At 35.9% G+C, this 12763-nt stretch overlaps 1 protein-coding gene across 21 annotated transcripts; it reads right to left on the bottom strand.

The window, feature by feature from the left end:
* Positions 1–510: 510 nt before the first annotated feature.
* Positions 511–12006, bottom strand: LOC117432256 (troponin T, fast skeletal muscle isoforms-like). 21 transcript variants are annotated; one of them, XM_034053903.3, is made up of 16 exons: positions 11873–12006; positions 9537–9581; positions 9023–9036; positions 7946–7960; positions 7173–7214; positions 5881–5904; positions 5492–5515; positions 4351–4369; positions 3913–3958; positions 3441–3557; positions 2876–2953; positions 2425–2538; positions 2160–2272; positions 1641–1731; positions 1405–1445; positions 511–880 (listed from the first exon to the last, which is right to left on the bottom strand). In XM_034053903.3, exons 2-16 carry the CDS (start codon positions 9554–9556, stop codon positions 844–846), a joined length of 795 nt encoding a protein of 264 aa, XP_033909794.1. In that variant the 5' UTR covers positions 9557–9581; positions 11873–12006; the 3' UTR covers positions 511–843. The 21 variants fall into 21 exon arrangements, with proteins under 21 accessions (XP_033909794.1, XP_058858087.1, XP_034760833.1 ...); XM_059002104.1 differs by having other exon boundaries at positions 9537–9578; positions 11873–11994; XM_034904942.2 differs by lacking the exon at positions 5492–5515.
* Positions 12007–12763: the final 757 nt, after the last annotated feature.

Below are 12763 nucleotides of genomic sequence, written 5' to 3'. Positions count from 1 at the left end.
CATATTTCGGTATGAGTTTGGAGTCTAGGCTCATAAGATTCTTATTATGCAATATCCTAGGGATAATCAATGATTAATTAAAACCGTTAATTCTGTGTATGATCGTGCATGACTATAAACACTCAATGGTGGGATATGTAGAACGTTTGTTCTGTGATTTAAACTTGGAGTACAGGGACACCTTGTGGAACCATCTTGTATTGCAGATAAGTTTCCATTGAACACGTGCCCAGGTCCCTAATTACTTCTTGCTCTGTGTTACACGGTCTGATTGCTGTTAGTCCAAAATGAGTAAATATGACCTACAATTGATTTGGTACCAAGAAACAAGACATTTGTCATTATGTTGTAATTCAAAAAGAAAAAAAAATCTGCTAAAGTAAACCAACAATAAATAACTGAAACCAAGAGATAGATCCTGAACACAATGAGACCAATTGATAACATTGCTGCTTCACATAAAACATTTTTAAAACCTTGTCTATTAACTTATCAGTTCTTTAAATAAAAGAGCGTTGAGAAGGATTTTTATTGAGGTGCGAACAATCGTAGGTCTACGGACAGAAGTAGAATAGTCACACTTTATTTACAAAAAAATGAGAACCACACAACAATCCAGGATGGCAGGGAACATGGGAACTACACTATGGCAATAAATGTGGCTTTGTTGCACTCGATACAACAGGAAACGGTGAATAAGACAGTCGTGTGCGTCGTTTCCATGTCATGGATCTAGCTGTTGTCTGGATAGCTTTGGCCAGCAGGGGTCCGGTAACGCCACAGTCCAAGCTCCGAGCAGTGGGTTGGGTGCATGCTTGGGCTGAAGGCTCGGAGTCAGTTCGCTTACTTTCTGCGGCGGGCAGCTGCTCCCTTCTTGCTGCTGTAATACGAAAACAAATGAGAACCATGTGAGATTTTTTTTTTTTGGTTTTAATAATGTAAGTGGCCCACTGAAAGCAATGTTTTCCAATAATATATGGGGCCATATCTGTGGAGCACTAGCGTTCAGAGGACTGTGTTGCAGTCTTATGCATTTATCAGTGTGCTGATGCTTTTTAAATATGCTCTAGTTGGATAAGGTAAAAACATGTTTTGTGCATGCATTTGACATGCACAACCCTCCAACATGTAAATTAAAATGTAAATCAATTTTAAAATGTCTGTAACCGCCACCAAAAAAAAAAAAAGAAATAGAAAAGAAATATAATCCAGAAGTTCTTGCAATCAAAGTGTATATGTATGGATGTCTAATCTATGTTTGTGAGTGGGCATATTGATATTTACAGGGCTTACAATATAATGTGTTACCGCACATTTATAACCCTAAAGCAGTTCCTTAGAGGATTATGTTAAGAGTCCCCAGACATGCATCAGCCCCATGTTACTATCTAAGACTCTACTTACTGCTTCTGCAGCTCATCAATTCGGTTTCTGAGTGAGATGACCTGAAAACAATACAACACAAACACATTTTTTAATTATGAAAAAGAATGTGCCCAGTTTGGGCTGGACCAGAATGTATTATCTAAAAAATTCAATTATTATTTATTTATTTATTTTTAACAAATCTTAATAAAACAAAAGTGAAACCAACAATTGAAATCAGGATGGTCACAGTTCTTTCGGCACAAAATACCCACCTCATACTTCTGCTTCTTCAGCTGCTCTCCATAGTCGAACTTCTCGGACTCCAAACTATGCATCCACTCCCACAGTTCCTTAGCCTTCTCCCTGGGGTGAACATTTAAAACAATACGTTACTATGTGAACCCATCTTGTTAGAAACTGTATTCTCGTGCCTTAAAAAAATAAGAATGGATATTGAGAAACAATCAAATACAGGGGGAAATAATAATTAGTGACGCTCCATCCCATGTAATGCACTGTGCCCTGATATGGGGAATACAACCAGCTTTCTACCTGCAGTCAGGAATGGTTCATGTCATAAGTTTTTTCTGACTGCACAAAGCTGCTACTAAACCATATATCACACACTGCTGTAATATATTTCCTTGTTGCACTAATTAAAATACTGCAATGATTAAAGGATTTTTGGCCAAGCCATTTCTCTCTTTTCCAGCTGTGTAATGTTCTATGTAATGTATATATCGTACTATACCATTTCTACATGTTTAATTATTATATATATATTATTTTACTTCAGCTTATCTTCGTTGAGATGGTCAATGTTAAGAGGCTTGCGTCTGTCTGCCAGGATCTTCTTTTTCTTCTCCCTCTCAGTCTGCTTCTTGCCACCTCTCTTCTGGTCAGCCTGAATTTACCAGAATAAAAAAGTGGTTCACAAATCAAAATATACAACCCAAAAGATTGTCTATTGCATGAGGGAGCAAGACAGGTTGAGGAACTCTTTATAATGACGATTTGCTTTAGATGACATGACATTACAGCCTTTCCATAGTTTACCTTGGCCAGGTAGCTGCTGTACTGAGAGCCCATATTGCTCAGAGCCTTCTTCTTCTTCATGTCATCCTCAGCCATCCTCTTCATGCTGTCCTCCTCTCTCCTCGCCTTCTCCTCCTGCAGGGCACATTACAGACGGCTTGTTACACAAAGACATGGAAACAACACAGTGCCACTATGTAATTTCTGAGTGAGGGCCTGGATTGAATGACAGGGTGAGCTTTTGAACACTAGAAGGAATCAAAGGAATCTATTACTTTTTGATTTACCTGGAGAAAAGATATCTTCTCCATTTACTATGGAAGTGTGGAGCATGTTAGATAGGTTCCATATTTAAACCAGCCAAGGGATGACTATTCTACATCTTATAATCCAGTCTCTGTTTGGGTTGAAACTAAGTGAGGTGTGATATTGTTGCTTGAAAAAACAGCAGGCAAGAGGATATCCCACTCACAGCCTGTCTCGCCTGGCGCTCCTTATCCTTCTCAGATCGGATTCTCTGCTGCTCAGCTCTTTCTGCTCTACGCTTTTCCTGTGGAGAGGAAACCCACATCAGTTAGGAGCTGGACAATCTGAAAAAGCTGTGTATACATGAAAAAGGCACACATGCAATGCATGCATGCTTCTACGTCAACGCACGTTAAATCAAACTGAAGTGATTGATTCCGACATGTTATAGGAAAAATAAACAGTAAAACCTGACCTTGACAGTCAGCAGTCAGCTGTGTTAAACAGGCAATTGGTTATTCATGTTTTCCTTTATACAAAGCTCCAGGACTGTCATCACATTTGAAGTGATGCAGTCATTAACCTACTGTATGCTAGATTTGCCCTCAAATTGGGAGAATATATTACTGTAACAGTGGCCTAATATGGATCAAACAAAAGAAAACAAAAACACTTTTATAAACCGATATGATACACAAGAACACTATGCAATCTTGTTCCACATACAATAGGAACATGGAGACTAGCAATGGCATTGGAAAGTGATGTGGCCACAGTTACCAGACACTTACAATTCTATCCTTGAGAGCGATGAGCTCCTCTTCCTCTTTCTTCCTGTGCTCAAAGTGAGCATCAATCAGGGCCTGCAGCTCGTTCAGGTCCTTGTTCTGACGTTTCTTATGGATGTCCTGTACGGGGCAGAAGGAGAGGTGAGGAAACCCTCTTTATATATATTACATAGCTAATGTATTGATGCCTGATGACCTTTTTCATTTCTAGCACATTTTTTGACCCCACAGTAAAAATATCAACCCGCAGTAAATGTGATCAAAAAGTTTTTGATTAAAAGTTTATCAAAAGCCCAACAAATAATAAAAGAACCAAACTAAATAGCACTCAATTTGTTTTTCATACATTTAAAAAATCTAATCATTTTAGAACTTGCTCTATAATGCTTTAATAGTAATATTTTACGTAATCATCTACAAAGACCAGATTATCACTTCATTGAAAACGTCAGTCAAATAAGTGTACTGAACTTACATCAAAGTCGACTTTTTCACCATCTGGGATCTTAGGGGCAGCCAATCTGTTTATGATTATAAAACAGTTTAATGAAGTGGCTATCCTCAATGTGTACTGTTATTTTGTATGTTGCTGGCAGAAGCTTACACATCTTGTATTGAATTTGATGCAAATCATTTTAAAATAGAACTTAAACAATGGCATACAATATACAGTTTACTCAAGTTTTTGGTTTCAGAAAGTTCATTGCAATATAAAATAATGCTTAAAAGTTTAAAAAAATGTTATGATAGAATATATTATTTCATATGTCATTTTTTGGACCAGGTTTCGTCAACTTTTGCATAACTGGACTATTACAATACTTATTGCAATAACTATACATAGTAATGTTGTTAGAAATACATATATTTACAATTTTAGTAGTAGAGTTTCATGTTTATTATTTTTACTTACTTGGGCTTTGGCTTCTCCTCTATTAAATACAAATAAAATAAAAAAGGGACAATGACATTTAACAAAGTTAATACAAGCCTACCAATCTGTCAGACTGCACACAAACATGTACCGAGACTTCAAAAACCTCAGTTCATTAGATATTCATATGTTTTAGTTTGAGAGTAAATAACAAGTAAACACAAACTGAAATGTTTAGTAGATACATTTATAAGATATGTATCTATATCTCCTCCTGACAAAAAGAAGATGTTTTTATTTTACTGTTGTTAGTGTAAAAGTACTCTGAAACACTGAAAAACAACATTATGTTATATTAAATAAGCTGGAATATACATTTATAAAAATCACACGTGTGCAAAAAAGGTTTCAAATATCACAGTGTATATTAATAAATGTGTTAGTCGTGTTTGAGACGTGTTATATATTTTATTTTTATATAATATACATTTTAAAGAAACATTATCCTTTATTATTTAGCTTAATTGTACATCCAAATACCTACCAGTGCGTCAAGATTCACTAATACTGATAATGGTAAACATCAGCATATATAATACACAGCAGTTCAAAAGGCAATATTAATTTAAACAATGGCGGACCATCATTTAAATTATTAAATTAGAACTGGAAATACTGTTGTTTTATAAGATTGGTAGACAAAGGGCCATCCTTTAATGATCTAAATAGTGGCACTTTTTAGATCAGTTCCCAACATGCAGTCTTACATGCCTTGTAAGAATGATGGATATTAAAATAGGATGTTGTTTCTTTAAACAATCAGACAGACGCTGAGACGTGCCAAAATTTCAATGTAAGATATGTTTTCTTTCTATGTGGTGTAGTTTCTAAAATACTGATGATGTGAGGATACTATACAAGAGCTATTCATTATGTTGACTATCCCACTCAGTAACATGGGGCTGATGTCACAGACACAATATACATCTTGTCATTTATATCTGCATCGCAGCCTAGCTAGATCATAGAACACTGAAGCAATACAGCATCATGAAGCTGGGGTGGGATTAAGAAATCAACTCTTCAGAAAAATTTTGGCTTGACCCACTCCCACCACCCACCCCAATCCCCCACGAAAAAAAAGGAAGGACAATTTTATCTTGCAGGGAATACAAACTACCATCATATTCTTCTTCTTCAGCGGCTTTGGAGTATGACATGCGAAGCAAAAGAAAAGCAAAGCAAAGGTGAGCAATGTGATCAAACATAAGCCATGAAAGCATTTACAGTAATATTCTTTCACCCTTTGAATGTTCAATTTGAATGTCCTGCTGTTCACATTGATGATAAACTGCTTAATTGTTCTTAAGAAATCATGATTATTATTTGTCTTCATATTACAATAATAATAATTATTATTGTGTTTTCCAATTTAGCGTTAGATCCAGTGCTATTTGGTGCCAGTGCTATGCACAGTTAGCTATGTAATGTAATGTGTTTATGAGTACGACGTTAGCTAATATTAGATCATTGTTCATAATAAAAACATACAGAAACATTTCTACATACCGGTACCTTCCTCTTCATAGACTTCTGGATTGTGCATGTAGCAAGCAGTGAAAGCAAATGCAAAATATCAATTATTTCCTGAAGGCAAGCAGCTGTACTCTATGTACTTGCACATGAGCTACACAAATTGACAAGCAAGGCAGATTCAGTAGAAACCTGGATTTATCTTTTAAACTTCAAAATCAAATGTTGATGGGGAATCTGTTCAAAAATGGTACACTCAGGTTACACACTGAATCATTACCATGAAAAAGTACTATCAAATTGTAAGAGCTCTTGTGTTGCATTGCATCATTTTTGGTATACTTTTTGCATCTGGGAGAATGCATTATTTATTTAAAATACTATTCACTGGGCTTCATTTCTTAAGTAGAAATCACTGGCTGAGAGCGAGAACATTGTAACTGCAGAACACCCAAAAATATAGAAACACCTGATGGTTGCTTTCTGTTTTGATATTAAAACTGCTTGAAAGTTACAATGTTGGTGCTATCAGCCAGCGAGAGAAAGACTGCTACAATTATATATCAGTCTGGCACTGGGGGGGTTTCTATATAAAAAAAAAAGCAGGCTTAGTGAAAAAAAGCATATTGGTTTCAAATATTGCACAATCCACAAAAGTAATAACTCCCAAAGTGAAATATCACAGGTCGGTAGATAATATAATATCCAGTCATAAATGTAACAAAAATGTCAACTTGGATTAATCCTCCAGGTTTGAGGGTGTTCCACATTTTTTAAGTTGCAGTTAAAAATGTTTGTAGAACTGTGATGAAGGATCTGTTGGAATGATGGATGATTGACACATTGGTGATTACTGTATTGGTAAAACTGTATAGTAAGCGTGAGCATTTGAAGTGTTCAAATGATATGAATCATACATTTGTATTGAACTCTAAATCATTTTACTTCACGTGAAGCTGGTGTGACTTCCAAAGGATAAGCGATTGCATTTGAATCCCTGACACTTAGTATACAGTGCTACATTTTCATTATTACCATTGTGGGTTGTGAAAAACACAGTAGTGACTTGTACTAAAGCATTTGAAGCAGCAATCATCTGGCTTTTGCACATAAATGCTGTTTAAAATGAAATGCAAAGATATTAAAGCAGAGCTCTTTTTGTTGTATTGCTCTACATATATGTTATGAAGAGGAGGTACTGTCAACTAAACTAAAGCAAGTATTGGCTTTTACAATAAATGCACATTACAAAGCTTGAGCTAAAATCTCTAAATTTGGTTTGACATTAAGTTTAGGCAAAGGGATGAATGAATACTGGGATGACATACCTTCCTCTGCATGTGCCTCCTCAACAGGCACTTCTTCGACGGCTATATGACATGCAGCACACAGCAAGAGACAGAAAGTGAAAGGTTTTAATGCAAGGGGGTACGAAAACAAACAAAAAAATGAATATGAAAAAATTCTGCAAACCGAAAGTCACAAAAAGGAATGGCAAATGATAATGTTTTTTTTTTGTTGTTGTTGTTGTTTTCAGTCGTCAGAATGACTAAACTGATCAGTGATATTTGAAACTACTAAATCAGTGTGAATAAATGCAAAAACTGATGAACTGGATGTTTTGTGATTTACTAGAGATAAAACTACATTAGCATGCATGGGTTTGTGATTTGATAAAGCGACTCTATGCAAGGATAAGTTATCTTGAAATTTAAAAAAAAGCCCCAAATGTTTTGTCATGCTTCTTCAGTTTATGGGTTTTTATCTCTTAGAGATGAACAGAGACAGAGACAAGGGATGAAAAAGTGATACCTGTGCTTAAGTTTGGCTTTTCCATGTATTTGATATACTGTACATATTGCAAAAATGCTAATTGATACCTTGCAAACTGTTATTTCATTTTACTTACAAAAACCTATGAACCATGGATGGTGATGGGATGAGAAGATGGTTTGGGGGCATGCAGTCATAAAGAGTAATACGTCAAGATGCTGTTATGAGCAAGAGTCCTTTTTTAGAGTGAAGACTAAACGTGTCAATAAATAATTAGTATTAGAATGAGAGGAGAGAAAGAGGGAAAATCATGAGCGTTTTTTTTTACCTTCCTCTTCGTATTCTTCATTTCCCGAAAAAAAGCAGTAAAATAACAAAATTAAAAACGAGCGGTTTCTGTCTTTCACACGGCATACTACAACAAGAATGTGACAGAAGCATGGCAGCGCAGCTTTGCATGAATAGGGTCGACTGGAATTCATCATTGTAACTGTCTGCAGATAGCAAGGCCTTAACAGTAAAGCTGTCAGGCTCAGTTTAAAAAAGCATTGCCTCACGGTTTTAGTGTCAGTTCTGAAATTGATTGCTAGCTTGCAGCAAGCACTGAGTGTACCAGCCGAATGGAGAGCTGTCTTCTACATAGTTGCAGGACTTGAGATTTTTTATTTGCATCGGTAAAAGAAAAAAAACTATGTCATAGTTGTGGCATTCATGAAATGGAAAAGAAAATGCTTGCATTTATTGTATTAATACAACTGGAGTATTTTAGTATTTGTTTAGTTTCATGTATTTAATATTTTCACTTGACAACTTTAATAATTTTAAAGAAATGGTGTCCTTTGTTCATTTTTTTTATATATTAAATATAATCAGCACCTGCAACTATATAATGAGACGTTGAGAGCATTGTTTTTCTACCAGTTATGGTTTGCTCCACTGAAACAGAAAGGTCCTGTAGCCTAATAGTAATACAGTGTATGTTATTTTCACAAAGGAGAAACAATCTATACAGTACAGAACAGAATACAAATCCCACTCAGGGCTAAAGTCAAACCTGAGTATAGTATTGTCCATCATCATAAACTTTTCTATTCAGATAAACAAATAAATCACATCATTAACACGTTATTTAATAAGTTGAATTTAAAATACAATTGTAATTAAACATTTAACAGTAAAACAAGTCATACACAAGTTAACCACTAAATGGTGCTGCAACACCTTCAGACAACCTGTCATTGCAAATCACGGTACAGTAAGTAATACAATATGTAACAGAACAATGTACTTCAAAGAAAACATTGAATTAACTGTACTTATAAGAAACTGTATGTGAAAGTTTCATTAATTATTTTTCTTTTTTTTTAAAGCAAAATAATATATATTTTAAACTGCTGGTACTTACCCTCGGTTTGCTCACTTAAAAAAAAACAGAACAAAAAAAAGATGTAAGGCCATGATAGGCAAGATATAAATAAATGTATGCTTTACTTGGAATGCAATTATGTTTACTTCCTGCTCTATAACATTCAAAACATATTTGTAAAATATCTACCGAGAAAAATAATCATTTTTGCAGATCAATGTCCAAACTTTCCATTGCCTTAAACAAAAGGAGTCTATAGTCTTATATTGTGTTGGATTTTATAGCACACTACAACAGTTGAACTATATTTAAGTTATCACACAAGCACTAATGCTTCTATTGACTAACACATTTTAAATCGTTTATATGTAATTTGATATGATTACTGGATGTCTTGGTATACTTACTGTTGGGGTACGACTACAGTTCTATACTGTTCTTACAGGACAGTATTGGGATCTTATAGGATAATTCGTAAGGGTAATGTCTAGTATTCTGCATGCATGTGATGCTTTTAGGGAATTGTTTTAAATGAATATATTGTAATACTTACACTTCCTCTGTGTCAGACATGTTGACAGTGGACCTTGCGCACCTACTGGACAATGGAGAAGAGAAACGTACAATTAAAGGCCGAGCGCTGGACTGTACTCTGATCTAAATATAAATTCCACGGTGCTGAAAAGCCCTTGAGAAAAACGAGTCTCCTCCCCTTGACTTGATAGGCTGCGAGTTACATGTGACGCAAAGAACACTTTATACAACCATTCAAATGGAACAAGTGGAGCATCTATTTTTTCTTGATGATATAGTTTAAGCAGAGGGATTAGATTTTTTTTTTTCCAAGAATACATTTTGATGCACCTGTTGTGCCAGCTTTAAGCACTACGACACAGCACCTGACTTTCAATAGATTCACAATAATGTTTTAGTAGACAACTGTACTAGTACTGGAATTTTCACTAATGTAATTCTAGAATGATTTTTGATTTTGATACTCAGCCATTCCATAACTACAGAATAGAGCTTGCATTGCACATTACAATTTTGTCATTCTATGTACTGCATCACTTTTATTATTAGACACAGAAGGTCGCACGAAATGTAAGACTCCCAGCTTCGGTCCAGACGATACCTGAGAAGCAGCAGAGTTCAGAATTATGTAAAATAGTTAGGTTCACGTCAGAACGGTGCTTTTGGAAGCCAAGTGTTCATGTCTATTTCAAACAGCCGTAACATGAAGAACGCTCAAGGTCTTCGCTCCCTATATGAACTTGTCATACCGCACGCATGACAGACAAGTTTCTTTTAAATATATATATATATATATATATATATATATATATATATATATATATATATATATATATATATATATATATTTAAAGAAATACAAGTGTAATAGTGCTTTGCACGTTTTCGAGTAAACGAGGAACTTTAGAAGTTCATAAAAAACAAAAAAAAATTATAATGGCAATATAGGAGAGCCTAGTAATATCATGGGTATCGGAATGAACACGGGCAGCTGGGAATGTCTTTCAGAATTAGCCCAAGGCTCATATTCTCAGCACGGGTTCTTGTTAGAATAGCGTTCACGAGTCCCATTCTTTCGCCATATCTGGACATGCAGTGAGAGGACGCGTAAAAGGTTGCGGAGAGTGTTTGAATCAGCCGATTGAATTATTCCTGTTTTATTTGCAATCCAACTTTATCTGTCTTTTAACAATATATAGGCATTAACAATGTGCTTCAGTTTCGATTACCTGCTTAAGAAAGGGCGAGTCTTTTGATTTAATTGGAAGATGCAAGTAACCAACAATATTAATTCCACACAAAAGCCGTTCAAACATGATAGTTATTACCAGATGTATTATTCACCTGTAATACAATCTCAAAGGTATGTTATAAATAAAGGCCAGAAAAGTATTAGACAGCTGTTAAACCCCAGGAACATATCCCATCGAGGCCAGCTTTTCCGCCAGCGCCATCATTTTCATTTTAGCTTTCCACCGTTAAGCATGCATTGTCATACTAAACCTAGCCTTCATATTAAAAATAATAGCGACGGGTTCAAGGAAGCAGATCGCAAATCCCAGGCTTAAAATACAACAATGCTAAAACAACAATGTAAAAAAAAAGAGACATTTGATCTTGGATCATCAGCATACCCCAAAGTTTGTCACAAACTTATCCATCCGCTATCCATCGTCCAATAATGCAACACGGGGTTTATTAACACGATCGTTTATTAACACTTATCACCAACGGTATGCTTTCATGAGAGCTTGCTTTGTTGCATATTAAAAGTAACACGTTATATATATATCACAAATAGCCCTGGAATTGTCTGCAAGCAGTACATTAAGGATATTATTAATTTTACTGAGTGTAGTTTTTGATATACTGTAAATACAATGTTCAAGGCTTCATTGCAACTTAGACAGCAAGCACACAACACTTTACAATAGCACATATTGGTAAAGCATTATAGTAACAGTCACCCAATTGTATCATTGGAATTAATAAAATAAATAAGCAGTTCCATTGCTATTTAGAACATAAAATACTAAAAAACAAGTGGCCTGCATTGATATTTTACTGCAAAATAATCATTGCATTATTACATTTTCAAATATTAAATGCTATCAGTTCTATATTGTAATCAACATTTTCAAAGATATTCCTATAGTTATTTCCTTTCTTTGGGCCCTCTTAATTCTGAGGCACATGCAGTCTGGCAGATACCATGGGACCCTATCTCAAGTTAGCCTTGGTACTGTAGCCTACATGATCACTGCATATTCCAGTCTCTGACAATCCTTGAAAGCTGTACCCTGGGACACTATGCCAGTCCTGTAGACTCTTTGGACTGCTAAGGCTCCATCTTACCTGAGACAAGCTGAACGAAATGAGCTCCCTGCTGGCTGAGACTGGCTGTGGGATCTGTAAACTTACCAAGGTGATTAAGTCCTCCTGTTATACTGAAATTTGATCTCCTGATCAATCTGATTGGTTATAGCCCCTACACCATGGGCTAGCTGGGACAGGAGCTGAATAAGGACATGACTAGATTATGCTTAGGAGGGAGGCACAAGTTTGGAGAGAAGCACCGGAGACTTATGTTGCTATATTTGCAAACAAACTAGGCAAGCAAAAATACAGTGGGCTTGGTGTAAAGGGTCTGCCATACAGACATGCAGTATGAGAGGCAAAGTTTGGATGAAAATATACATACTGTATACAAGGTGTGGCTGTTTTTCTCAGTTATTTCTGGCACCTTGTAAAAAAAAATTGGTGTTTGGTTTCCAAAAGAGTTCCAAAGATTGTACTGTAGAAAATATGTACGTGTGGTATTGTGTTTGTGTGATCGTATATGAAAGGATGTCTGTTCAACTCATTAGCATTATCAAAATGCCCAGTGGACAAAAGTACTTCATCATTTTCAATATAACAATGGGGGTGGGGGGTGGGGGGTTGTATTGAAGAATTTACCCTGCCTTGGCTAAATGACCACAGACGCAATCTCCTTGATTAAGCTGGCAAGTCATGTCCTTCGAAGTTTCAAATATCTCATTCTGGCCTGTAGGGGATGCTGCACTTAGAAAAGGAAAGTGGATGCAATGATCAGGGTCCCAGGTTATCTAATGTGCTACAAAATACCCCCTGAAGTAGTTGACAGCCACCGCAAACTCACAGTGGAATATGTATTAAGCAAAGGCTCGGGGAAGGTTTTATTTTTGGAGTGGCTCGGAGATTGCCCCTTCCATTTGTAGGACGGCT

Source organism: Acipenser ruthenus, chromosome 27 (assembly GCF_902713425.1).
Source record: "Acipenser ruthenus chromosome 27, fAciRut3.2 maternal haplotype, whole genome shotgun sequence".
Taxonomy (NCBI): Eukaryota; Metazoa; Chordata; class Actinopteri; order Acipenseriformes; family Acipenseridae; genus Acipenser; species Acipenser ruthenus.
This window is presented reverse-complemented; position numbering and strand designations above follow the sequence as displayed.